Source organism: Bombina bombina, chromosome 1, assembly GCF_027579735.1.
Source record: "Bombina bombina isolate aBomBom1 chromosome 1, aBomBom1.pri, whole genome shotgun sequence".
Classification (NCBI taxonomy): Eukaryota; Metazoa; Chordata; class Amphibia; order Anura; family Bombinatoridae; genus Bombina; species Bombina bombina.
In genome coordinates this window covers 1,486,888,803-1,486,915,576 of record NC_069499.1, presented here as the reverse complement: position 1 = coordinate 1,486,915,576, position 26,774 = coordinate 1,486,888,803, and the positions used below count along the sequence as shown (strand labels likewise).

At 40.0% G+C, this 26,774-nt stretch overlaps 1 protein-coding gene across 4 annotated transcripts in view; it reads right to left on the bottom strand.

The window, feature by feature from the left end:
- Positions 1-26,774, bottom strand: part of LOC128653763 (ABC-type organic anion transporter ABCA8) — a 752,731-nt gene that overhangs the window by 450,241 nt on the left and 275,716 nt on the right. For all 4 annotated transcript variants that reach the window (XM_053707247.1, XM_053707265.1, XM_053707256.1 and 1 more), the window contains 4 exons: positions 10,542-10,680; positions 9,485-9,575; positions 9,111-9,250; positions 2,738-2,857 (listed from right to left, as the gene is read on the bottom strand). In XM_053707247.1, the coding sequence (XP_053563222.1) occupies positions 2,738-2,857; positions 9,111-9,250; positions 9,485-9,575; positions 10,542-10,680 (490 nt within the window). The remainder of the gene's footprint in view (positions 1-2,737; positions 2,858-9,110; positions 9,251-9,484; positions 9,576-10,541; positions 10,681-26,774) is intronic.

Below are 26,774 nucleotides of genomic sequence, written 5' to 3'. Positions count from 1 at the left end.
ATCCAGCCACGGGCCCATCCATCTGGCCCATCAAGACTCACTCTCATTTCATCAGTCCATAAAACCTTAGAAAAATCAGTCTTGAGATATTTCTTGGCCCAGTCTTGACGTTTCAGCTTGTGTGTCTTGTTCAGTGGTGGTGTCTTTCAGCCTTTCTTACCTTGACCATGTCTCTGAGTATTGCACACCTTGTGCTTTTGGGCACTCCAGTGATGTTGCAGCTCTGAAATATGGCCAAACTGGTGGCAAGTGGCATCTTGGCAGCTGCACGCTTGACTTTTCTCAGTTCATGGGCAGTTATTTTGCGCCTTGGTTTTTCCACACGCTTCTTGCGACCCTGTTGACTATTTTGAATGAAACGCTTGATTGTTCGATGATCACGCTTCAGAAGCTTTGCAATTTTAAGAGTGCTGCATCCCTCTGCAAGATATCTCACTATTTTTGACTTTTCTGAGCCTGTCAAGTCCTTCTTTTGACCCATTTTGCCAAAGGAAAGGAAGTTGCCTAATAATTATGCACACCTGATATAGGGTGTTGATGTCATTAGACCACACCCCTTCTCATTACAGAGATGCACATCACCTAATATGCTAAATTGGTAGTAGGCTTTCGAGCCTATACAGCTTGGAGTAAGACAACAGGCATAAAGAGGATGATGTGGTCAAAATACTCATTTGCCTAATAATTCTGCACTCCCTGTATATATCTATATATATATATGTATGACAGTATGTGTGATGTTTATATGTGTGTACATAAGTATTTATGTATGTATATGTGTATATAAGTATTTACAGCTGAAAACATGTTAAATCATTTTTATGAAATAAAAATTATGAATATGTTTGTTCTGTTAATATTTCACATTCCAATGTACTTCACAAAGGGGAATATGTTCTAAGTATTTTAAAATAGATATTCCTATATAAATCTGTATGTACTGTATCTATACATATATATATATAGAGTCATATATATTTATAGGTATATCTATTTATTTATTTTTACCAAAAAACATCATATATATTGAAATATTTATTTATGAATAAAAAGAACATATTCTTCTATGTAAAGAACATTGGATTGTGAAATATTAATATTTCATGTCCGGTTAGCGCACTTTGGTGTTTTTTTCGCTCTTAATTGAAGTCTGTGGGAGAATGATATTATAACCAGCTTTTTGTGCGCGTCAGGATAGCATGCAAATGAAAACTTTTTACTTTCAACTTGTAATACTCACGGTATCCGGCACGTGCAAAAACCCAAAGTGAAAAATAGCTCTCCACTCATAGGGGCCCATTTATCAAGCTCCATATGGAGCTTGTGGGCCTGTGTTTCTGGCGAGTCTTTAGACTCGCCAGAAACAGCAGTTAAGCTCCATAACCCTGTCCACCTGCTCTGAGCAGGCAGACAGAGATCGCCCGAATTCAACCCGATCGAGTACGATCGGGTTGATTTACACCTCCCTGCTGGTTGACGATTGGCCGCGAGTCTGCAGGGGTGGCGTTGCACCAGCAGCTCTTGTGAGCTGCTGCTGCAATGCTGAATACAGAGAGCGTATTGCTCTCCGCATTCAGCGAGATCTTGCTGACCTGATCCGCACTGTCGGATCAGGTCCGCAAGACCTTTGATAATTCGGCCTCATAATCTAGCCCTATGTTATGTAAATTTTAAAGTGGGGCAAATGTTTTGGACATAGATTTATGTATTTATAATATACTGTATATGTAAGTGTTATGCATGTGAAGTTTTAACAGGGGGAAAATGTTATGTTTAGAGTTAACTGAAATGAAAATAAAGTTTCATGTTAGTTTCAGTTGGACTTGTCTGTTTTAAAGAGCTGACAATTGTAGCTGTTATGCACCAGTTTATGTAGTAGCTAAAAGCTAGTTTCGTTCACTGCCAAATGCAAAAGAAGTGCAACACATTAAGGGGTAGATTTATCAAGCAGCGGATGCTGCTTTCTACACCCGAGGTTTCCGGCTCGCTGCTCCTTAACTTGTCCGCCACCATTTAGCGATGCTGGACTACATGATTTGCTACAGCAAATCATGTCCGCCCGGCATTTGATAAATTTACCCCAATGTCCAGGATTTGCACACATCTTACTGTGTTGCACTTTCACAAGAAGAAATCTGATAGCAAAAAGAGCCGAATGCCATGAGCGGCCGCATTCTTCTGCAGTGAACAAAACTGCAGAATGCACACGTCTAATTAAAAGAAGTAATTATAACTTATATTATATTTATACTGCCATTGTATTTATTACATTAGTGCTTTATTTAGATTTAAATTCCTTCTACAAAAATAATGATATATAATGTATAATTATGTAATATAGAATTTCCAACAGGCCAGTACTCTTGATTAATAAGGCCACCCACCCTGGGTGCAATCCAAGTAAATCCAAACACCCAAAGCGAGAGACCCTAGTGTAATGTTTTGGGGCTTTACTCTGGTCCTCAGAGAGGGGTAAAATACTAAAACATCACTCTAGTTTTTTGAATAGAAAATCCTGGGAATGCCTGTCATTTTGGGTGTTTATTTATTTTTATTTTTTATTTTTGGAGACACAGTATATACCAAACAAAAAAAAAAAAAGACATTCTATGCTACAAAGTAACAGTTTAGGGGGCTTTCAAATACACTGTAACACTAATAAATCTAAATCTTCAGGCAGCAACAAAGAATGTGGAGTTTATTCCACTAATCTTTACAAAATGTATTAATGTTTTACCTCCTTGTTCAATTTCTGCTCCTCCTTCAAGTTTTAGAAAAACATCATCCAGGGTTGTCATGGAGACTCCATAACTGAGAATGTCCTGGCCTACATGTTTGTCCAGATGTGAAAACAGACCTAGACAGTAAATAAAAACATATGTACATTTTGTTACAAATTCATGTTATTTTTATTTTTTTTATTTTTTGGTACAAATTATTTATGTGTCTGTTCACAAACAGGTAGATTACGAGTTTTGCGTTCGTGTTTTAACGCTGATGACAATTTCAGCGTTAAAACAACAACGCAGCCATTACGAGTCTTGTCGGTATAGCAGTACTGCAAGCCTTTTAGCCTGTAATGCAACGTCAGTCCCGCACTCAAAAATTTGATATTTTTTCATGAGATTCCCATAGCGCTGCCATTACTAGTTTTGCTGTGAGGCTAAAAAGCTTGCGTTACACCCTATAACGACAAGATCCGTACCGCCATCTGAGAGCAGTAGTTATGAGTTTTACACAACAAAACTGTTAAATAAAACTCATAACTAAAGTGTTACAAGATACACTAACACCCATAAACTACCTATTAACCCCTAAACCGAGGCCCTACCGCATCACAAATACTATATTAAAGTCATTAACCCCTAATCTGCCGCTCCCGACATCGCCACCACTAATAAAATGAATTAAAAAAAATTTCTTTCATCATTATGAAAAAGAATACAATTTTTAACAACTTTCTAATTTGCTTCTATTATCTAATTTGCTGAAAAGGATATCTAGATAGGCTCAGTAGCTGTTGATTGGTGGCTGCACATAGATGCCTCATCTGATTGGCTCTTCCATTTGCATTGCTATTTTTTCAACAAAGGATATCTAAAGAATGAAGCAAATTAGATACTAGAAGTAAATTGGAATGTTGTTTAAAAATGTATTCTCTATCTGAATCATGAAAGAAAAATTTGGGGTTTAGTGTCCCTTTAACCCCTATTCCGCCACTCCCCGACATCGTCGTCACTATACTAAAGTTATTAACCCCTATTCCCCCACACCCCAACATTGCCCACACTATAATAAATATATTAACCCCTATTCCGCCGATCCCTGACATCGCCGCCACTAAATAAAGTTATTAACCCCTAAATCTCTGGCCTCCCACATCACTACTACTAAATTAAATTTAGATTTTGTATATGGAAGAGAGTAAAAGACGAAGAGAGTAAAAGAAGTAATGGTTGTGCAGAATTGCAGCTAGATTTTATAACGGGAATCAAATTAATTGTGCTGCACTTTAAGATAACGTTTTATTTTCTTTAACTAACAAAATAGATTTTGTTTTTATTCTAGTCTCTCTCTCATTATAAAAGTTAGTTAAGGCAGAAGCACTGTACTGTAACTGTAACACATAGATTTTAGAAAAAAATATTTTTGCGTTAGATTTCAAGTGGCACACTATTGCTAGATAAGAAATATTGCAACATTCTAACTTTTGCACATATTACAAGTTGAAAGTAAATGCATTTGCTTGAGAACAAACTAAATGTATGCTTGTCTGGGTCACCATGTGTGAAGACCATGGGGTGAATTTACCAAATGTCGGGGGGACATGATTCGCTGTAGCAAATCATGTACGCATGACATCACTAAATGCCGACAGCATACGCTGTTTAACATTGAACAAGCATTTCTGGTGAAATGCTTGTGCAATGCTGCCCACTGCACATTTGCAGCCAATCGGCCGCTGGCAGGGGTGTCAATCATCCCAATCGTATCTGATCGGGATGATTAAGGATTAATGAGCCAGGAACATCGAGTGGAGAAAGCAGCATCCGCATCTTATTAAATCTTCCCCTAGCATAAATTGTAAGGGTTAAAATAATATATACTGTATATATGTGTGTGTATCTATCTATCTATCTATCTATCTATCTATCTATCTATCTATCTATCTATCTATCTATCTATCTATCTATCTATATATATATATACACACACAAACACACTTTGGAGCACACTTTGGAGCACTTTTCCACTCAAATACTCAACCACCTTTTGAGCAATCTGTCGGCTCCCACCAAATCCCACCCCAGCGATTGGGCCTGTATAGTGACAGGCATCGCCGGTGCTTCCCTTTAGATAAAAGTATATGTCCAAAGACCTGTTAGTCTAAATGAGCAGTTGGACTATTAAAACCAGAACAAAATAAGAATAACAGTAATAGTAAATATAATATATAGGCAAAATACGTACAAATCACAGAATAAGTATATACATATGTGTGTCTCACCCCTTACACTATAAAAAATAACAACAGCAAAAACAAGAGCATCAAACTAATACAGCATACAGCATTATATTCAGATATAAAATCACACGTAAATTCACTTATCTCCTCAAAAGGGTTCTGTAAATGAAGAGTATATGGGCTACTTTCAAGACCCTACCTCAATCCTATGAGGTAAGGGTAGTGCGTTGGAAATGAGAGGGATTCGCTATTTGTCCCCACTGATCCTGGTCTCTGGCAGTCTGAAGTCCACTGTATGCAGCACTTTAGTCTGGTATTCTCCCTTTCTCCTGCTAGCCCGATCTCTGATGTCCATTTGATACGGCCCTTGTTCTATCCGTAATTAGCCCGTAATGCTCTCTGGAGAGGGCGCTAACTCGATCCTCTTCTTGCCAGAGCCCTGGGCACGCTAATAGGATGCTTAGTGCTTCCTCTCCCAGGACCTTCACTAAAGGCTTCTGTTAGCGTGGCCTGGACCTAGAACCCTTTTAACAGCAGCTCCAATCTCAATCTCTCTCTCTCTCTCTCTCTCTCTCTCTCTCTCTCTATATATATATATATATATATATATATATATCTTTACCTGTAATTATACATATCGATAGTCAGATATAGATATATACTTTACAAAAAAAATTATCAGATATATCATTATATAGAAATATATATCTATAAATACAAAGAACATTTTCTTCTATGTGAAAATTTACATTTGAATGTAAAATATTCAATATTCAGCGCTGTAGATCTTATATGGTGTCGAGCTAGCGCACAAGCAATGTGTTAGGGTGTTTTTTACAGTGCACTTACAGAGACTAAAATATGTGTAAAACTGAAGTATATTTTTTGAAAACCACAGGAAGCTTGAGACCCCCGTAGGAGTAGCATCTTAGTTTATCCTAGTGTCAATATTTCAGCTTCACTTTACAAGGATAATATTATAATAATATAATTCTGTGTGAGCATTTGTTTGTGTGAGCATTAATTATTGTGCGCAATTTTCTGTGTGGGTATTTTTCTCTGTGAATAATTTTCCGTGTGGGTATTTTTATTGTGAGCATTTATGAATGGGGTTTTTCTGTATGGAATTTTCATGTGGGCTTTTTTCCTGTGTGCATTTATCTGGTCACCATTGGAAACACATTAAGGGGAAAACTAATTTTACAGTACATTGACCAAACTTCACTTGTCAACTAGTGAAACTTTGCATTGCTTTACACTATCATTATACATTCACTATTCTGTACACCTGACCTGTCGGTACTGGGGAATTAATTGGCTAATCTTAAGACAATGTGGGCTAGAGTACAAGTGAGGTGCAATGGATTTTGCAGTAGCTCAATTACGATTTTGCAAACCATTTTTCTCCCACTGATATTACAAGTCGTGAGAAATCGCGATTGCGCTAGCGCAATAGCCTTTTCCACTTCAATCCTTACCTTGATCTAAGAGCTCTGGTAAACTGTTTTACAGAAATAAAAAGTTGCACAAAACACAACAAAAATACATAATAAAGTACACTTACACCCATATACTACATTATTAACCCCTAACCATCCCCCACATTGAAAAACTAACTAAATATACTATTAACCCCCAAACCGCCTTCCCCCAACAACGCAAAGTAATTAACATCTAAATCCCCTAACTTATAACCCCCTAACTTAACCCCAATTAAAATATCCATAAATTAACAAAAATATTTTAACTACCTTAAAATAAATAAAAACTTACCTGTAAAATTAAATTAAAACCTAAGCTTACCCTAATAAATTAAACCTACCATGACTTAAAAAGATAAAATAAAATACATTACAAAAAATAAAAAACCTACATTACAAAAAAACCTAACTTTTACAAAAATAAAAAACACTACAATCACCAAAAATACCCTTACAAAAAAATTACCAAAAATAAAAAAAATATCCCTATTCTAATACCCCTTAAACCCTCCCCCCCAAAAAAAGGCCCTAGTCTAAAAATAATGTAGGACATTGCCCTAAAGCAAACAGCTCTTTCACTTAAAAAATACAATAACCCCCTAACATTACAACCCCCCCTCAAAACAAAAAACCTACCTAAAAAAATCCTAAACTACCCATTGGTCTGAAAGGGGCATTTGGATGTGCATTGCCCTTAAAAAGGCATTCAGCTCTTTTTCTGCCCAAAAAAAGTCCCACCCCCCAAAAAAACAAAAACTGTCTAACCCCAAAATTGGTACTCATCGATAGTGATGGGTGGGGCTCCATCTTCATCCCGACAGTGCTCTATCTTCACCTATCTTCTTCCATCAGTGGTGGTAGTCCATCTACTATCTTCATCCCGGCGTCGGCAGCAGGGTCAGCGGTGGCAACGTCGGTCCTCCTATTCAGACCAGCGACATGGAGGTTCTCTGCATGCAGTCTCCAGCATTGAAGATTGAATGCAAGATTGATTCAACCAGTAGGGTGAAAGCTTTTACCTTTCATCCTATTTGCTGATTTGAATTTGAAGATTTAAATCAGCAAATAGGAATGCAAGGGTACCACTATATAAAAGGGGTACCTTGCACTCAATCTTCTGTGGGAGGCTGGAGAATGCATGGAGGACCTTCGTGTCGCTGGTCTGAAGAGAAGGATCGACGTTGCCGCTGCCATAGCTGCTGACTTCACTGTCAACAACGGGATGAATATAGAAGATGGACCGCCGCCACTGATGGAAGAAGATGAAGATGAATGAAGATGGAACACTGCTGGGATGAAGATGGAGTGCCGCCCACCATCAACGTTGAGTACCTATTTTGTTGTTTTTTTGTTTTTTTTTTATTGTTTTTTTTTTTAATTTATGCAGAAAAAGAGCTGAATGCCCTTTTAAGGGCAATGCCCATCTAAATGCCCTTTTCGGGGCAATGGGTAGTTTAGGATTTTTTTAGGTAGGTTTTTTTTCTTTTTGGGGGGTGGGGGGTGCCTAGTTGTAATGTTAGGACGTTATTGTATTTTTTTAAGCAAAAGAGTTGTTAGCTTTAGGGCAATGCCCTACAAAAGGGCTATTTGTAGTTTATTTTTAGAATAGGGATTTTTTTATTTTGGGGTGGTTTTTAAGGGGTATTAGAATTTTGTTGGGTAATTTCGCTTGTTATTTTTTGAAAGGGTAGATTTTTTTTATTTTTTGTAATGTATTTTTTTTAAGTAATGGTAGGTTTTATTTTTTAGGGTAGGCTTAGGTTTTAATTACATTTTGCAGGTAAGTTATTATTTCTTTTAAAGTAGTTAGAATATGTTTAAGTTAATTTATGAGTATTTTAATTGGGGTAAAGTTAGGGGGTGTTATGTTAGGGGTTTAGATGTTAATTACTTTGCTTTGTGGGGGGATGATGATTTAGGGGTTAATAGTTTAGTTATTTTGCATTATGGTGGGATGGTGGTTTATGGGTTAATAGTTTATTTAGTTAGTTTGTGTTGTGGGGGATGGTGGTTTATGGGCTAATAGTTTATTTAGTTAGTTTGCATTGTGGGGGGATGGTGGTTTATGGGTTAATAGTATATTTAGTTAGTTTGCGATGTGGGGGGATGGTGGTTTAAGGCTTAATAATTTATTTAGATAGTTTGCGATGTGGAGGGTGGTGGTTTAGGGGCCAATAGTTTTATTTAGGGTTGGTGCTGTGGGGGGATGGCAGATAAGGGGTTATTAGGCTAGGGGCTTATGGTAGGGTGTTAGGTTTTTTCAATTTTTTCGTCGTGTTCAAGAGTAGGATGTTATGGTTTTTTCCACTTTTTTTTTTCTTTGCAAGCGATTTTTGCGCTTCTTGGGCTACCGCTAGCGCAAAAATAATATTTTTTTTCTACTTGTAATACAAGCATATCCAGAGAAAATCAAAAAGCATTTTACTAGTGGTGTTTTTGCTAGAGCAACCATTAGATATACCGCGGCACTTGTAAACTAGCCCTTTATGTTTATAAAAATCAGATAGTATACATTTACCATAGAGAGACAAATCTGACCCTGGGTATATGAATGTACAGTAATACCTCACTTTTTCAGTAATTTATTTTTTAGATTGTATAGGGTTAAAGTGACACTTATTTGGCTGATCAATTTTATAATCTGATGTAAATGGTTGATTTACCTGAAAATGAATCCATGTTTTCAAAGGGTAATGTGTATGTGAGCTCCTCTTCATTCCGTGCAGTAAACTTAGCGGTGGATATGTGCTGCTTTATGAGAGATGTAATGTGCTCATGGTCACAGGATCGAGACACCCGCATCCTGAGAATACAGTCATATGACAGATCACTAGGGACAATTTGTTCCTACTTTTCACCATTTTAGAAACTCGATTAATATGACTGCTAATAATCTAATAGATTTTATAAGAGGCAAGAATGTTTTTGGCATGATAGATTCTAGATATAATCTAATTATAATCTATAATCTATTTATTTAATCCCACATACATTTAAATAAATATAAATAAATAACAGTTTATTTAGTCAAGCTGACCTTAAGTGATATCCTATGCCCCATTTTCTTTTCAGAAACAAGGATGTTCCAACACATTTCAATGTCCCGTTGGAGATGACTGCTTTACGGTCTGTAAATAATCCAAGAAATAAAATAAAAGACCATAAATTAAATGCTATGGGGCCTATTTATGAAAGGTCTTGCGGACCTGATCCGACAGTGCGGATCAGGTCCGCAAGACCTCGCTGAATGCGGTGAGCAATACGCTCTCCGTATTCAGCATTGCACCAGCAGCTCACAAGAGCTGCTGGTACAACGCCACCCCCTGCTGACTTGCGGCCAATGGGCCGCCAGCAGGGGGTGTCAATCAACCCGATCGTACTAGATCGGGTTGAATTGCGGCGATTCCTGTCCACCTCATCAGAGCAGGCGGTCAGGGTTATGGAGCAGCGGTCTTTGTGACCGCTGCTTCATAACTGGTGTTTCTGGCGAGTCTGAAGACTCGCCAGAAACACGGGCCCACAAGCTCCGTTCGGAGCTGGATAAATGGGCCCCAATGTCTTGTGCATGCACAGCTCATAATTAGAGCTATGATCTAGTGCTATGTTATATTTATTTTGTGAATATTTATGCTTTTCTTACAAAGACACTCACTGGTAAATCCAAAGTCTATTTGTTCAACAGCAAAAGACAAAAAAATAGCAATATGCTCTTACATTTTAACGGAACAAAGTACACAATTTTAAACAACTTTCAAATTTACTACCATTATCTAAATATGCACATTCTTTTCCTATTTACACAATTTCTGAGGCACCAGCTCCTACTGAGAACGTGCAAGAATTCACAGAATATACATATATGCATTTTGTGATTGGCTGGTGGCTGTCACATGATAATGTGGGATTAAACTAATTTAAATTAAATTTGTCAGACTAACATGTGCTACTCAAACTAAGTGCTTTTGTCTTTGTATTACCCATTTATTGATTACACTGGGTCATTTAAATAATTACATACATTTTTCAATATGTATATTTTTTTGGTTATAGTCTACTATTTCTAAATATAGGATAGGATCCATTTAGCACCTCACCAGCAAGAATGTCAGCCTCATCCATGAACTGAGTGCTGAAAAGCGTTACTCCATCTGCCTTACGCCTTTTCAGGATAGCCCAGATGTTTTGTCGGGAACACGGGTCCATGCCAGCAGTAGGCTCATCAAGAAGGAGAATCTGGAAAATATATTAGTTTTTGTGTAGCTGTACACAAAGCAAAAACAAAATAACTCTTGAACTGAATAGCTTACAAGCTACCAGAAAAAGTAGGATCATTTTTATTATTAATTTATTTCCATCAGTAGTGGGTTTCATAATCCAATTCAGATATGAGGCACCACTCAGCAAAGCAATAAACATGTTTCTAACTAAAGCCTAGATTATATAACAGTATTCTTTAGGTGAAACAATGACTCATAACTGAACTGATATCCTGTCTTGCAAATTCAATTTTGCCTTCAACAGTTTAACCCTTTTCTTGAATAAAATTCAATCAGACCTACTGAGTTCATTAACTGGGAGCCAATAAAATTTATTTCAGCCCAAATAATTATTTTCCTAATACATGTAAACCATGATTTAAACAGCTGTATATTAACTCCAGTCAATAGCTAGATGTGTTAATAAGTCTGTCCTTTCAGGAACTACAAATGTTAACTGAATCAACATTCTAAAGCAGAGTTTCTCAATTCCAGTCCTAAACAAAACCCAAACGGACCATATTCAAAATATGAATTGAACGTGTCACAACAATTTAGCTACTGTTCTACTCAAGAGCTACTCGGAACATACTTAAAATCTGCCCTGTTAGTTGTCCTTGAGGACTGCATTAAATAACCAAGCTCTAGAGTGTCAAAACTGATTTTCTAATTTGTCAGAATGTAAAATAGGATACATTTTCTTTTGTGTTTTAAAGGTTAGAAATCTTTGTAGACGGCCATTTTCAAAAAACATGTATTACAAACATGACTATATATTCTTGTAAATCCACTTCCTTTTTTTTTTCTTCAAACGAAGTCTCTAAATATGTAAAATTAATATATATTTTTATACAAAAATCTGCTGCAACGACTAGGCAGAATATTCCCCAAGTTCACAATAGCGCTTCCTCCAATCCCGCTGCAGTAGGCAGAGTCTATTTATAATATTAGTCATAGAAACACACATGCGCAGTAATCTTTATGATCTATGGCATGCACATTTAACCAAAACTGTCATGTCCACCATCTTTGTTTGTCACAAGGTGCACACACAGTACGTCATAAAAGCGATGCTTTTTAGCATAGCATGCATTTGTTTCAATATTTAGATTATATGAGGGGTTATAAATGTTCTATGCGCATGCGTAAATTACGGAAGGGTATAAACTGCACATGCCAGGCACCATGATTGTTCTAGCCAGGTAGAACATTATTATTGGGCTTGCATAATGAGCCTAAAAATGGGTTTGGCAGCAATACTATTTTGTAATAGAAATTACTGGGAAATGGTAAAAAACATTTAATAGGTGTTAATTGCAGACTGGAATTTTATTATATAATCTTTTTAAATATATAAAAAAAAACAGAATTTATATCTTACCTGATAAATTCCTTTCTCCTACGGTGTGTCCGGTCCACGGCTTCATCCTTACTTGTGGGAATATTCTCTTCCCTAACAGGAAATGGCAAAGAGGCACACAGCAAAAGCTGTCCATATAGCCCCTCCTCTGGCTCCGCCCACCAGTCATTCGACAGACGGTTAGGAGAAAAAGGAGAAACCATAGGGTGCCGTGGTGACTGTAATGTATAGAATAAAAAATTTGAAACCTGACTAAAAGCCAGGGCGGGCCATGGACCGGAGGAGAAAGGAATTTATCAGGTAAGATATACATTCTGTTTTCTCCTACATTGGTGTGTCCGGTCCACGGCTTCATCCTTACTTGTGGGAACCAATACCAAAGCTTTAGGACACGAAGGGAGGGAACAAGTCAGGTAACCTAAACGGAAGGAACCACGGCTTGCAAAACCTTTCTCCCCAAAACAGCCTCCGAAGAAGCAAAAGTATCAAATTTGTAAAATTTGGTAAAAGTGTGCAGTGAAGACCAAGTCGCTGCCTTACAGATCTGATCAACAGAAGCCTCGTTCTTGAAGGCCCATGTGGAAGCCACAGCCCTAGTAGAGTGAGCTGTAATTCGTTCAGGAGGCTGCCGTCCGGCAGTCTCATAAGCCAATCGGATGATGCTTTTCAGCCAAAAGGAAAGAGAGGTAGCAGGAGCTTTCTGCCCTCTCCTCTTACCAGAATAAACGACAAACAAGGATGATGTTTGTCTGAAATCCTTCTTTGCTTCTAAATAGAATTTTAAAGCACGGACCACGTCTAGGTTGTGTAACAAACGTTCCTTCTTCGAAACTGGATTCGGACACAGAGAAGGAACAACTATTTCCTGGTTAATATTCCTGTTGGAAACCACTTTTGGAAGAAAACCAGGCTTGGTACGTAAAACTACCTTATCTGTATGGAACACCAGATAGGGCGAAGTACACTGCAAAGCAGACAATTCAGAAACTCTTCTAGCAGAAGAAATAGCAACCAAAAACAGAACTTTCCAAGATAGCAACTTAATATCTATGGAATGTAAGGGTTCAAACGGAACCCCTTGAAGAACTGAAAGAACTAAGTTTAGACTCCATGGAGGAGTCATAGGTCTGTAGACAGGCTTGATTCTGACTAACGCCTGTACAAACAACTGTACATCTGGCACAGCGGCCAGTCGTTTGTGCAACAAAACGGACAGAGCAGATATCTGTCCTTTTAAAGAGCTAGCTGACAAACCTTTATCCAAAACCTCTTGGAGAAAGGAAAGTATTCTAGGAATTTTGATTTTACTCCAAGAAAATCCTTTGGAATCGCACCAACGGATATACTTTAGCCATATCTTATGGTAAATTTTCCTAGTCACCGGTTTTCTGGCTTGAACCAGAGTATCTATAACCGAATCTGAAAACCCACGCTTAGATAGAATCAAGTGTTCAATTTCCAAGCAGTCAGTTGCAGAGAGACTAGATTTGGATGTCTGAATGGATCTTGTACTAGAAGATCCTGCCTCAAAGGTAGCTTCCATGGTGGAACCGATGACATATTCACCAGGTCTGCATACCAAGTCCTGCGTGGCCATGCAGGAGCTATTAGAATCACTGAGGCCTTCTCCTGTTTGATCCTGGCTACAAGCCTGGGAAGGAGAGGGAATGGTGGAAACACATAAGCCAGATTGAACGACCAGGGCGCCACTAATGCATCCACTAGTGCCGCCTGGGGATCCCTGGATCTGGACCCGTAACGAGGAGCCTTGGAGTTCTGACGAGATGCCATCAGATCCATCTCCGGAGTGCCCCATAGTTGGGTTAACTGGGCAAAGACCTCCGGGTGAAGTTCCCATTCCCCCGGATGGAAAGTCTGACGACTCAGAAAATCCGTCTCCCAGTTGTCTACTCCTGGGATGTGAATTGCAGATAGATGGCAGGAGTGATCCTCCGCCCATTTGATGATCTTGGATACCTCTCTCATCACCAAGGAACTCTTTGTTCCCCCCTGATGATTGATGTACGCTACAGTTGTCATGTTGTCCGACTGAAATCTTATGAACCTGGCCTTCGCTAGATGAGGCCAAGCCAGGAGCGCATTGAATATCGCTCTCAGTTCCAAAATGTTTATCGGGAGAAGAGACTCTTCTCGAGACCATAGACCCTGAGCTTTCCGAGAGTCCCAGACCGCGCCCCAGCCCAAGAGGCTGGCGTCGGTCGTGACAATGACCCACTCCGGTCTGCGGAAACTCATTCCCTGAGACAGGTGATCCTGAGTCAACCACCAGAGGAGTGAGTCCCTGGTTACCTGGTCTACAAGAATTTGGGGACACAAGTCTGCATAATCCACATTCCACTGTTTGAGCATGCACAGCTGCAATGGTCTTAAATGAATTCGAGCAAAAGGAACCACGTCCATTGCTGCAACCATTAGTCCTATTACTTCCATGCACTGAGCTATGGAAGGCTGAGGAATAGAATGAAGAATTCGACAAGTTTTTAGAAGTTTTAAGTTTCTGACCTCTGTCAGGAAAATCTTAATTTCCACAGAATCTATGATTGTTCCCAGAAAGGGAACCCTTGTGGACGGTGACAGGGAAATTTTTTCTATGTTCACCTTCCACCCGTGAGATCTGAGAAAGGCTAAAACAATGTCTGTATGAGCCCTTGCTTTGGAAAGAGACGACGCTTGGATTAGAATGTCGTCTAGGTAAGGTGCTACAGCAATGCCCCTCGGCCTTAGGACCGCTAGAAGGGACCCTAGCACCTTTGGGAAAATTCTGGGAGCGGGGGCTAAACCGAATGGAAGAGCCACGAACTGGTAATGTTTGTCCAGAAAGGCGAACCTGAGAAAGTGATGATGAGTTTTGTGGATAGGGATATGCAGATATGCATCCTTTAAGTCCACGGTAGTCAAATATTGACCCTCCTGGTTCGTTGGTAAAATCGTCCGAATGGTTTCCATTTTGAACGATGGAACTCTGAGGAATTTGTGTAGAATCTTTAAATCCAGAATTGGCCTGAAAGTTCCCTCTTTTTTGGGAACTACAAAAAGGTTCGAGTAAAAACCTAGACCTTGTTCCGCTGTTGGAACTGGGTTTATCACTCCCATCTTTAATAGGTCTCCTACGCAATGTAAGAATGCCTGTTTCTTTATCTGGTCTGAAGATAAGCGAGACATGTGGAACCTTCCCCTTGGTGGAAGTTCCTTGAACTCTAGAAGATACCCCTGAGAGACTATTTCTAGTGCCCAGGGGTCCGGGACATCTCTTGCCCAAGCCTGAGCAAAGAGAGATAATCTGCCCCCTACTAGATCCGGTCCCAGATCGGGGGCTACTCCTTCATGCTGTCTTGGTAGCAGCAGCAGGCTTCTTGGCCTGTTTACCCTTGTTCCAGCCTTGCAAGGGCTTCCATGCAGGTTTGGGCTGGGCAGTGTTACCCTCTTGTCTAGAGGCTGCAGAGTTAGAAGCCGGTCCGTTCCTGAAATTGCGAAAGGAATGAAAATTAGACTTGTTCTTAGCCTTGAAAGGCCTATCCTGTGGGAGGGCATGGCCCTTTCCCCCAGTGATGTCTGAAATAATCTCCTTCAATTCTGGCCCGAAAAGGGTCTTACCTTTGAAAGGAATATTAAGTAATTTAGTCTTGGACGACACATCCGCCGACTAGGATTTTAGCCAAAGCGCCCTGCGCGCCACTATAGCTAAACCTGAGTTTTTCGCCGCTAATTTCGCCATTTGAAAAGCGGCATCCAATATAAAGGAATTAGCCAACTTTAGTGCGTGAATTCTGTCCATGACTTCATCATATGGAGTCTCCTTCTGGAGCGAACTTTCTAATTCCTCGAACCAAAAAGATGCCGCCGAGGTGACAGGAATAATGCACGAAATTGGTTGAAGAAGGAAACCTTGCTGGACAAAAATCTTTTTAAGCAATCCTTCCAATTTTTTATCCATAGGATCTTTGAAAGCGCAACTGTCCTCTATAGGAATAGTTGTGCGCTTTGCTAACGTGGAAACTGCCCCCTCTACCTTAGGGACCGTCTGCCATGCGTCCCTTCTGGGGTCTACAATGGGGAACATTTTCTTAAATATAGGAGGTGGAACAAAGGGTATACCCGGCTTCTTCCACTCCTTATTCACTATGTCCGCTACCCTCTTGGGTATTGGAAAGGCATCAGCGTGCACTGGGATCTCTAAGAATTTGTCCATTTTGCACAACTTCTCTGGAATTACCAAAGAATCACAATCATCAAGAGTGGCTAGTACCTCTTTAAGCAGGGCGCGGAGATGTTCTAGCTTAAATTTAAATGCCACGATATCAGGTTCTGCCTGCTGAGAAATTTTACCTGAGTCAGAAATTTCTCCCTCAGACAGTCCCTCCCTCACAGCCAATTCAGATTGATGTGAGGGTAAAATAGATAAAGTATCCTCAGCGTCTACTTGCTCATCCTTTTCTTTATTTAAAACTGAGCAATCACGCTTTCTCTGAAATGCTGGCAGTTTGGATAAAAGATTTGCTATAGAATTATCCATTACTGCTGTTAATTGCTGCATAGTAACAAGCATTGGCGCGCTAGATGTACTAGGTATCGCCTGCGCGGGCAAAACTGGTGTAGACACAGAAGGAGAGGATGAAGAACTATCCCCACTACCTTCATTAGAAGAATCATCTTGGGCAATTTTATTAAATGTGACAGTACTGTCCTTACTTTGTTTGGACGCCATGGCACAATTATCACATACATTTAAAGAGGGAACCACCTTGGCCTCCATACACACAGAACATAAGCTATCTGATGGTACAAACATGTTAGGCAGATTTAGGCAGACTATTAATGCAATAAAAACGATTTTAAACAAAACTGTTACTGTTTTTTAAATAATAAAAAGAACACACTTTATTTCTGAATGTTCAAAAAACTATCAAGGCAATATCCGATTTTTATAAAATTTATACCCCAGTGTCTTAATGCTTTGACAGTATTGCACACCTAATATGAAGTCTCTATACCCTTAAATAAGCAAACCGGAGCTAATTGTTCAATTTAACCGGTTTGACACACTACAATCCCTGCCACAGACTTTGCTGCGGCTTTTACGTTCCTTAGGGGTTATTCACCACAGAAATAAGCCTTCCGGAGTCTGTTTCTTAGCCACAGGACCCTCTCACATGAAGCTGCATGCACTGCCTTTGGAATTAACTGCGCAACTGAGGCGCGAAAATAAGGGCCTCCTCCCTCTGCATACCAGAGTGAAGGGGCCTTCCTGACTAGATTAGGCGTCTAAATCAATGCCAGGTATAATTATAACGTTCCCAAAAGTGTTTTTAAGTTCATAAAACACTCCAAATGCCATAAAAATATTATATAAGTCAATCGATTTAGCCCCCAAGCAGTGTCAACCAGTATAGAGCCCAATATGTAAGCCTTTAATCTGTTACTCAGTCTAAGAAAATGGCTTACCGGTCCCCTGAGGGAAACAACTGACAGTCTTCTAGCATTACCATGTGTTGTTAGAAAAGAGACTGGTCATACCTGAAGCAGATAAGTCTGCAAACTGTTACCCCCAACGGAAGTTCTCTGGTTTCAACAGTACTGCATGGTAACAGCAATGGATTCTAGTTACTGGTGCTAAAATCATACTCCTCTTTAACAGAAATCTTCATCACTTTCTGTTGTAGAGTAAATAGTACAAACCGGCACTATTTTAAAATAACAAACACTTGATAGAAGAAATAAAACTACAACTAACACCACATACTCTTTACCATCCCCGTGGAGATGCTACTTGTTCAGAGCAGGCAAAGAGAATGACTGGGGGGCGGAGCCAGAGGAGGGGCTATATGGACAGCTTTTGCTGTGTGCCTCTTTGCCATTTCCTGTTAGGGAAGAGAATATTCCCACAAGTAAGGATGAAGCCGTGGACCGGACACACCAATGTAGGAGAAATCTGGGTTTACTATCCCTTTAAGGAAGTTATATATTGTTGTATTACAAATGATAAATATAGAAAAGCATACTGGTTATAGTATACTCACAGTGAAATGATTATTTAAATTGAAAATTCCTATAGAAGAGCGATAATGTGTGATAAAAAGTAGGTGAGCATAGAATAGATTACAATAACAAATGTCCTAGAGCATCTGTCCTGCTGTTCTGTCTAACCCACAACTATAAGTAACACCATTTTCTACCTACCCCCACCCCCTTTACTAGGCAATAAGATGGGATGAATGCAGTTGTTGAACTGGTGAAAGGATGACTAAGTGGATATGGTTTTTTTAGATTGAGTACTGGCTGATTATTGATAATCTTAAGTAGATGGAGTTGAAAGACAGGAAAATTGGTAGATGTAAATCTAGAAGGAGGATCTAGTGTGAAAGGTGACATCAAGATTTTGATTCAGTTGTGAGGCTGTAATATTGCTAGGAGAGACGGCAATTAAACACTTGTATGCTAGTTGTACTCATTTGTACTGCAAGTCTCTCTTTTGGTATGTGAATTGGGTCCCTGCATTCAAATCCTGCCAATTTTCCTGTTTTTGTGTAATTTGTACTGCAAGTCTATCTTTTGGTATGTGAATTGGGTCCCTGCAATCAAGCCCTGCCAATTTCCCTGTTTCTGTGTCATTTGTACTGCAAGTCTGTCTTTTGGTATGTGAATTGGGTCCTTGCATTCAAATCTGCCAATTTCCCTGTTTTTTGTATCATTTGAAATACAAGTCTATCTTTTTGCATTTGTCTGTAGTCTGTGTAATAAGTTATGTATTTACTCTGCTGATATATTTAGGGATATTTATCAAGCCGTCAACCGCAAATACACTGGAATTCTGCAGCGTAATTGTGGCGAGCCTGATTTGACCCATTTAGCAAAGCCTACAGACCGGCAAAAGTTGAAATTTGTGATGTAACATACGATCCGACGGTCTCGATCCCACACAGATTGATGCTTACGTCATTACAAATACAAATTCAACACTATCTGACAACTTCCCGGCCCAGCGTACCTGGTTTTCAATCCGCCACCCTGGAGGCTGCGGATGCCATAGGAATCAATGTGAGTCTGAAAGCAGCAAAAGCTTATGTTCGCTGCTGCCAGATATCCCATTGATTTCTATAGTAGAAAACAAATTACGTTTAGACCTAACACTCTAACATAAGCCCCGAGTCTAAACACCCCTAATCTGCCGCCAACGACATCGCCACCACCTACATAATGTTATTAACCCCTATCCCGCCACTCCCCGATACCGCTGCAACTAAATAAATGTATTAACCCCTATCCTGCAGCTCCCGGAGCCCACCGCAACTAAATAAAGTTGTTGACCCCTATCCCTCCACTCCCAGAGCCTACCGCAACTCTAATAAAGTTATTAACCCTCTATCCCTCCACTCCCGGAGCCCACCGCAACTCTATAAAGTTATTAACCCCTATCCCTCCACTCCCGGACCCCTACGCAACTAAATAAATGTATTAACCCTTAAACCCCTGGCCTCCCACATCACTACCACTTACTAAACCTATTAACCCCTAAACCGCCAGCTCCCCACATCACCATAAACTAAATTAAGCTATTAACCCATAAACCTAACAAGCTGCTAACTTTACATTAAATATTAACTCATCCCTATCTTATAATAAATTTAAACTTACCTTTAGGCGCCCATTTAACAAGCTCCGTAGTGAGCTTCTGGGCACGTGTTTCTGGCAAGCCTTCAGACTCTCCAAAAACAACAGTTATGAAGCAGCGATCACAAAGACCGCTGCTCCATAACACTGTCCGCCTGCTCTGAGCAGGCGGACAGACATCGCTGGAATTCAACCCCCTGCTGGCGGCCCATTGGCCGCGAGTCTGCAGGGGGCGGCGTTGCACCAGCAGCTCTTGTGAGCTGCTGGTGCAATGCTGAATACGGAGAGCATATTGCTCTCCGTATTCAGCGAGGTCTTAGAATTAAAATAAACTATATTAAACTACTAATTAAACTACCCTAACTATTATCCTACAATTACATTAAACTATATTAAACTACTAATTAACCTACCCTAACTATTATCCTACAATTACATTAAACTATATTAAACTATTAATTAACCTACCCTAACTATTATCCTACAATTACATTAAACTATATTAAACTATTAATTAACCTACCCTAACTATTATACTAAAATTACATTAAACTATATTAAACTATTAATTAACCTACCCCAACTATTATACTAAAATTACATTAAACTAACAATTAAATTAACTATATTACATATTTAAAAACCTAACCCTATTCAAGTTATTTAAATCTACTATTAAAAATTACTGTTACAAAAAAATAACAACTAATTTACACAAAATAAAAAACACTAAGTTACACAAAATAAAAAATACATTATCAAAATGAATTACACCTAATCTAATAGCCCTATCAAAATAAAAAAACAAAACAAAACCCCTATCCTACACTAAACTACCAATGACACTTAAAAGAGCCTTTTGCGGGGCATTGCCGCAAAGAAATCAGCTCTTTTACCTGTTAAAAAAAATACAATTACCCCACAACAGTAAAACCCACCAGCCACACAACCAACACCCCCAAATAAAAACCTATCTAAAAAACCTAAGCTCCCCATTGCCCTGAAAAGGGCATTTGTATAGGCATTGCACTTAAAAGGGAATTCAGTTCTTTTACTGCCCAAAGTCCCTAACCTAAAATTAAAACCTACCGAATAAAGCCTTAAAAAAACCTAACACTAACCCCCGAAGATCCACTTACAGTTTTCGAAGACCAGACATCCATCCTCATCCAAGTGGCAGAATTCCTCAGCGAAGCCGGCATAAGTCTTCATCCAAGCGGGCCGAAGTCTTCATCCAAGCGGGCCGAAGTCTTCATCCAAGCGGGACAAAGTCTTCATCCAAGCGGGCCGAAGTCTTCATCCAAGCGGGCCGAAGTCTTCATCCAAGCGTGCCAAAGTCTTCATCCAACCGGGCCGAAGTCTTCATCCAACCGGGTCAAGATGGCGTCTCTTACATTCCGATTGGCTGATAGAATTAAAGGGGAAAAATCCTATTGGCTGTTGCAATCAGCCAATAGGATTGAGCTTGCATTCTATTGGCTATTCCAATCAGCCAATAGAATGTGAGCTCAATCCTATTGGGTGTTTGGATGAAAGCTCAATCCTATTGGCTGATTGCAACAGCCAATAGGATTTTTCCCCTTTAATTCCGATTGGCTGATAGAATTCTATCAGCCAATCAGAATGTAAGAGACGCCATCTTGGATGACGTCATTTAAAGGAAACTTCATTCTTTAAGAGACGTCGTAAGAAGAGGATGCTCTGTACCGGATGTCTTGAAGATAGAGCCGCTCCGCGCCGGATGGATGAAGATAGAAGATGCCGTCTGGATGAAGACTTCTGCCCGGTTGGAATAAGACTTCGGCCTGCTTGGATGAAGACTTCTGCTGGCTTCGCTGAGGACTTCTGCCGCTTGGATGAGGATGGATGTCCGGTCTTCGAAAACTGTAAGTGGATCTTTAGGGGTTAGTGTTAGGTTTTTTTAAGGGTTTATTAGGTGGTTTTTAATTTTAGGTTAGGGACTTTGAGCAGTAAAAGAGCTTAATGCCCTTTTAAGGGCAATGCCCATACAAATGCCCTTTTCAGAGCAATGGGGAGCTTAGGATTTTTAGATAGGTTTTTATTTGGGGGTGTTGGTTGTGTGGGTGGTGGGTTTTACTGTTATGGGGGTATTTGTATTTTTTTTAACAGGTAAAAGAGCTGATTTCTTTGGGGCAATACCCCACAAAAGGCCCTTTTAAGGGCCATTTGTAGTTTAGTGTAAGATTTAGTGTAGGATAGGGTTTTTCTTGGGGGGGGGGGGCTTTTTTATTTTGATAGGGCTATTCGATTAGGTGTAATTAGTTTAAATATTTGATAATGTATTTTTTATTTTGTGTAACTTAGTGTTTTTTATTTTGTGTAACGTATTTGTAACTTAGTAATTTTAAATAGTACATTTAAATAACTTGAGTAGGGTTAGGTTTTTAAATATGTAATATAGTTAATTTAATTGTTAGTTTAATGTCATTTTAGTATAATAGTTAGGGTAGGTTAATTAATAGTTTAATATAGTTTAATGTAATTGTAGGATACTAGTTAGGGTAGGTTAATTAGTAGTTTAATATAGTTTATTTTAATTCTAAAGGTAAGTTTAAATTTATTATAAGATAGGAATGAGTTCATATTTAATGTAAAGTTAGCAGGTTGTTAGGTTTAGGGGTTAATAACTTAATTTAGTTTATGGCGATGTGGGGAGCTGGCGGTTTAGGGGTTAATAGGTTTAGTAAGGGGAAGTGATATGGGAGGCCAGGGGTTTAGGGGTTAATACATTTATTTAGTTGCGGAGGGGTCCGGGAGTGGAGGGATAGGGGTTAATAACTTTATTAGAGTTGCGGTGGGCTCCGGGAGTGGAGGGATAGGGGTTAATAACTTTATTTAGTTGCGGCAGGATAGGGGTTAAACATTTTAGTATAGTGGCGGTGTTTAGTGACAGGGTATAAATAAAGTTGGGAAAAAGCAGAATAGCAGACAGATCGATGACTGCTAGTTAATAACAGTCCACTTACAACATAAATCAGCGCTATAATATCTATGGAATAGGATATGCTAGAAGTTTTCTAAAAATATATAGACCTATATGCAAATAAGGTTGCCAGTGTATAAATAAAAAATTCCCAATGTATAAAATAAAACACAATTATTAACACATAAACACCACAATTGACATAGAGCATAAAGTGTCCATCTATATATGTTAAAATTACCCCAAACAAAGTCCAACGGGGAAAAGAAAACAGAATTTATGCTTACCTGATAAATTACTTTCTCCAACGGTGTGTCCAGTCCACGGCGTCATCCTTACTTGTGGGATATTCTCTTCCCCAACAGGAAATGGCAAAGAGTCCCAGCAAAGCTGGTCACATGATCCCTCCTAGGCTCCGCCCACCCCAGTCATTCGACCGACGGACAGGAGGAAATATATATAGGAGAAACCATATGATACCGTGGTGACTGTAGTTAGAGAAAATAATTCATCAGACCTGATTAAAAAACCAGGGCGGGCCGTGGACCGGACACACCGTTGGAGAAAGTAATTTATCAGGTAAGCATAAATTCTGTTTTCTCCAACATTGGTGTGTCCGGTCCACGGCGTCATCCTTACTTGTGGGAACCAATACCAAAGCTTTAGGACACGGATGAAGGGAGGGAGCAAATCAGGTCACCTAAATGGAAGGCACCACGGCTTGCAAAACCTTTCTCCCAAAAATAGCCTCCGAAGAAGCAAAAGTATCAAATTTGTAAAATTTGGCAAAAGTGTGCAGTGAAGACCAAGTCGCTGCCTTACATATCTGGTCAACAGAAGCCTCGTTCTTGAAGGCCCATGTGGAAGCCACAGCCCTAGTGGAGTGAGCTGTGATTTTTTCAGGAGGCTGCCGTCCGGCAGTCTCATAAGCCAATCGGATAATGCTTTTAAGCCAAAAGGAAAGAGAGGTAGAAGTCGCTTTTTGACCTCTCCTTTTACCAGAATAAACAACAAACAAGGAAGATGTTTGTCTGAAATCTTTAGTAGCCTCTAAATAGAATTTTAGAGCACGGACTACGTCCAAATTGTGTAACAAACGTTCCTTCTTTGAAACTGGATTCGGACACAAAGAAGGTACAACTATCTCCTGGTTAATATTTTTGTTGGAAACAACTTTCGGAAGAAAACCAGGCTTAGTACGCAAAACCACCTTATCTGCATGGAACACCAGATAGGGCGGAGAACACTGCAGAGCAGATAACTCTGAAACTCTTCTAGCAGAAGAAATTGCAACCAAAAACAAAACTTTCCAAGATAATAACTTAATATCTACGGAATGTAAGGGTTCAAACGGAACCCCTTGAAGAACTGAAAGAACTAGATTTAGACTCCAGGGAGGAGTCAAAGGTCTGTAAACAGGCTTGATCCTAACCAGAGCCTGAACAAATGCTTGAACATCTGGCACAGCTGCCAGTCTTTTGTGAAGTAAAACAGATAAAGCAGAGATCTGTCCCTTCAGAGAACTTGCAGATTATCCTTTCTCCAAACCTTCTTGTAGAAAGGATAGAATCTTAGGAATTTTTATCTTGTTCCATGGGAATCCTTTAGATTCACAGCAACAGATATATTTTTTCCATATTTTATGGTAAATTTTTCTAGTTACAGGCTTTCTAGCCTGAATCAGAGTATCTATTACAGAATCTGAAAACCCACGCTTTGATAAAATCAAGCGTTCAATCTCCAAGCCGTCAGTTGGGGGGAAACCAGATTCGGATGTTCGAATGGACCCTGAACAAGAAGGTCCTGTCTCAAAGGTAGCTTCCATGGTGGAGCCGATGACATATTCACCAGGTCTGCATACCAAGTCCTGCGTGGCCACGCAGGAGCTATCAAGATCACCGAGGCCCTCTCCTGATTGATCCTGGCTACCAGCCTGGGGATGAGAGGAAACGGTGGGAATACATAAGCTAGGTTGAAGGTCCAAGGTGCTACTAGTGCATCTACTAGGGTCGCCTTGGGATCCCTGGATCTGGACCCGTAGCAAGGAACCTTGAAGTTCTGACGAGACGCCATCAGATCCATGTCTGGAATGCCCCATAATTGAGTTATTTGGGCAAAGATTTCCGGATGGAGTTCCCACTCCCCCGGATGGAATGTCTGACGACTCAGAAAATCCGCTTCCCAATTTTCCACTCCTGGGATGTGGATCGCAGACAAGTGGCAGGAGTGATCCTCCGCCCATTGAATTATCTTGGTCACTTCTTTCATCGCCAGGGAAGTCCTTGTTCCCCCCTGATGATTGATATATGCAACGGTCGTCATGTTGTCTGACTGAAACCTTATGAATTTGGCCTTTGCTAGTTGAGGCCAAGCTCTGAGAGCATTGAATATCGCTCTCAGTTCCAGAATGTTTATCGGGAGAAGAGACTCTTCCCGAGACCATAGACCCTGAGCTTTCAGGGATTCCCAGACCGCGCCCCAGCCCACTAGGCTGGCGTCGGTCGTGACAATGACCCACTCTGGTCTGCGGAAGCTCATTCCCTGTGACAGATTGTCCAGGGTCAGCCACCAACGGAGTGAATCTCTGGTCTTTTGATCTACTTGAATCGTCGGAGACAAGTCTGTATAATCCCCATTCCACTGTCTGAGCATGCACAGTTGTAATGGTCTTAGATGAATTCGTGCAAAAGGAACTATGTCCATTGTTGCAACCATCAATCCTATTACTTCCATGCACTGCGCTATGGAAGGACGAGGAACAGAATGAAGTACTTGACAAGAGCTTAGAAGTTTTGATTTTATGACCTCTGTCAGAAAAATCCTCATTTCTAAGGAATCTATTATTGTTCCCAAGAAGGGAACTCTTGTTGACAGGGACAGAGAACTTTTTTCTTTGTTCACCTTCCATCCGTGAGATCTGAGAAAGGCTAGGACGATGTCCGTATGAGCCTTTGCTTTTGACAGGGACGACGCTTGAATCAGGATGTCGTCCAAGTAAGGTACTACTGCAATGCCCCTTGGTCTTAGAACCGCTAGAAGAGACCCTAGTACCTTTGTGAAAATCCTTGGAGCAGTGGCTAATCCAAATGGAAGTGCCACAAACTGGTAATGCTTGTCCAGAAAAGCGAACCTTAGGAACTGATGATGTTCCTTGTGGATAGGAATATGTAGGTACGCATCCTTTAAATCCACGGTAGTCATAAATTGATTCTCCTGGATAGTAGGTAGGATCGTTCGAATAGTTTCCATTTTGAACGATGGTACCCTGAGAAATTTGTTTAGGTTCTTTAGATCCAAAATTGGTCTGAATGTTCCCTCTTTTTTGGGAACTATGAACAGATTGGAATAAAATCCCATTCCTTGTTCTCTTATTGGAACTGGATGTATCACTCCAATCTTTAACAGGTCTTCTACACAATGTAAGAATGCCTGTCTCTTTATTTGGTTTGAAGATAATTGAGACCTGTGGAACCTTCCCCTTGGGGGTAGTTCCTTGAATTCCAGGAGATAACCTTGAGAAACTATTTCTAGCGCCCAAGGATCCTGAACATCTCTTGCCAAAGCCTGAGCAAAGAGAGAAAGTCTGCCCCCCATTAGATCCGGTCCCGGATCGGGGGCTATCCCTTCATGCTGTTTTGGTAGCAGTGGTAGGCTTCTTGGCCTGCTTACCCTTGTTCCAGCCTTGCATTGGTTTCCAGGCTGGTTTGGGTTGTGAAGTATTACCCTCTTGCTTAGAGGATACAGAATTAGAGACTGGTCCGTTTCTGCGAAAGGGACGAAAATTAGGCTTATTATTAGCCTTAAAAGACCTATCCTGTGGGAGGGCGTGGCCCTTTCCCCCAGTGATGTCTGAAATAATCTCTTTCAAATCAGGTCCAAATAATGTTTTACCTTTGAAAGGAATGTTAAGCAATTTTGTCTTGGAAGACACATCCGCTGACCAAGACTTTAGCCAAAGCACTCTGCGCGCCACGACAGCAAACCCTGAATTTTTCGCCGCTAATCTAGCTAATAAGCGGCATCTAAAACAAAAGAGTTAGCCAATTTAAGTGCTTGAACTCTGTCCATAACCTCCTCATACGAAGATTCTTTACTGAGGGATTTTTCTAGTTCCTCGAACCAGAAACACGCTGCCGTA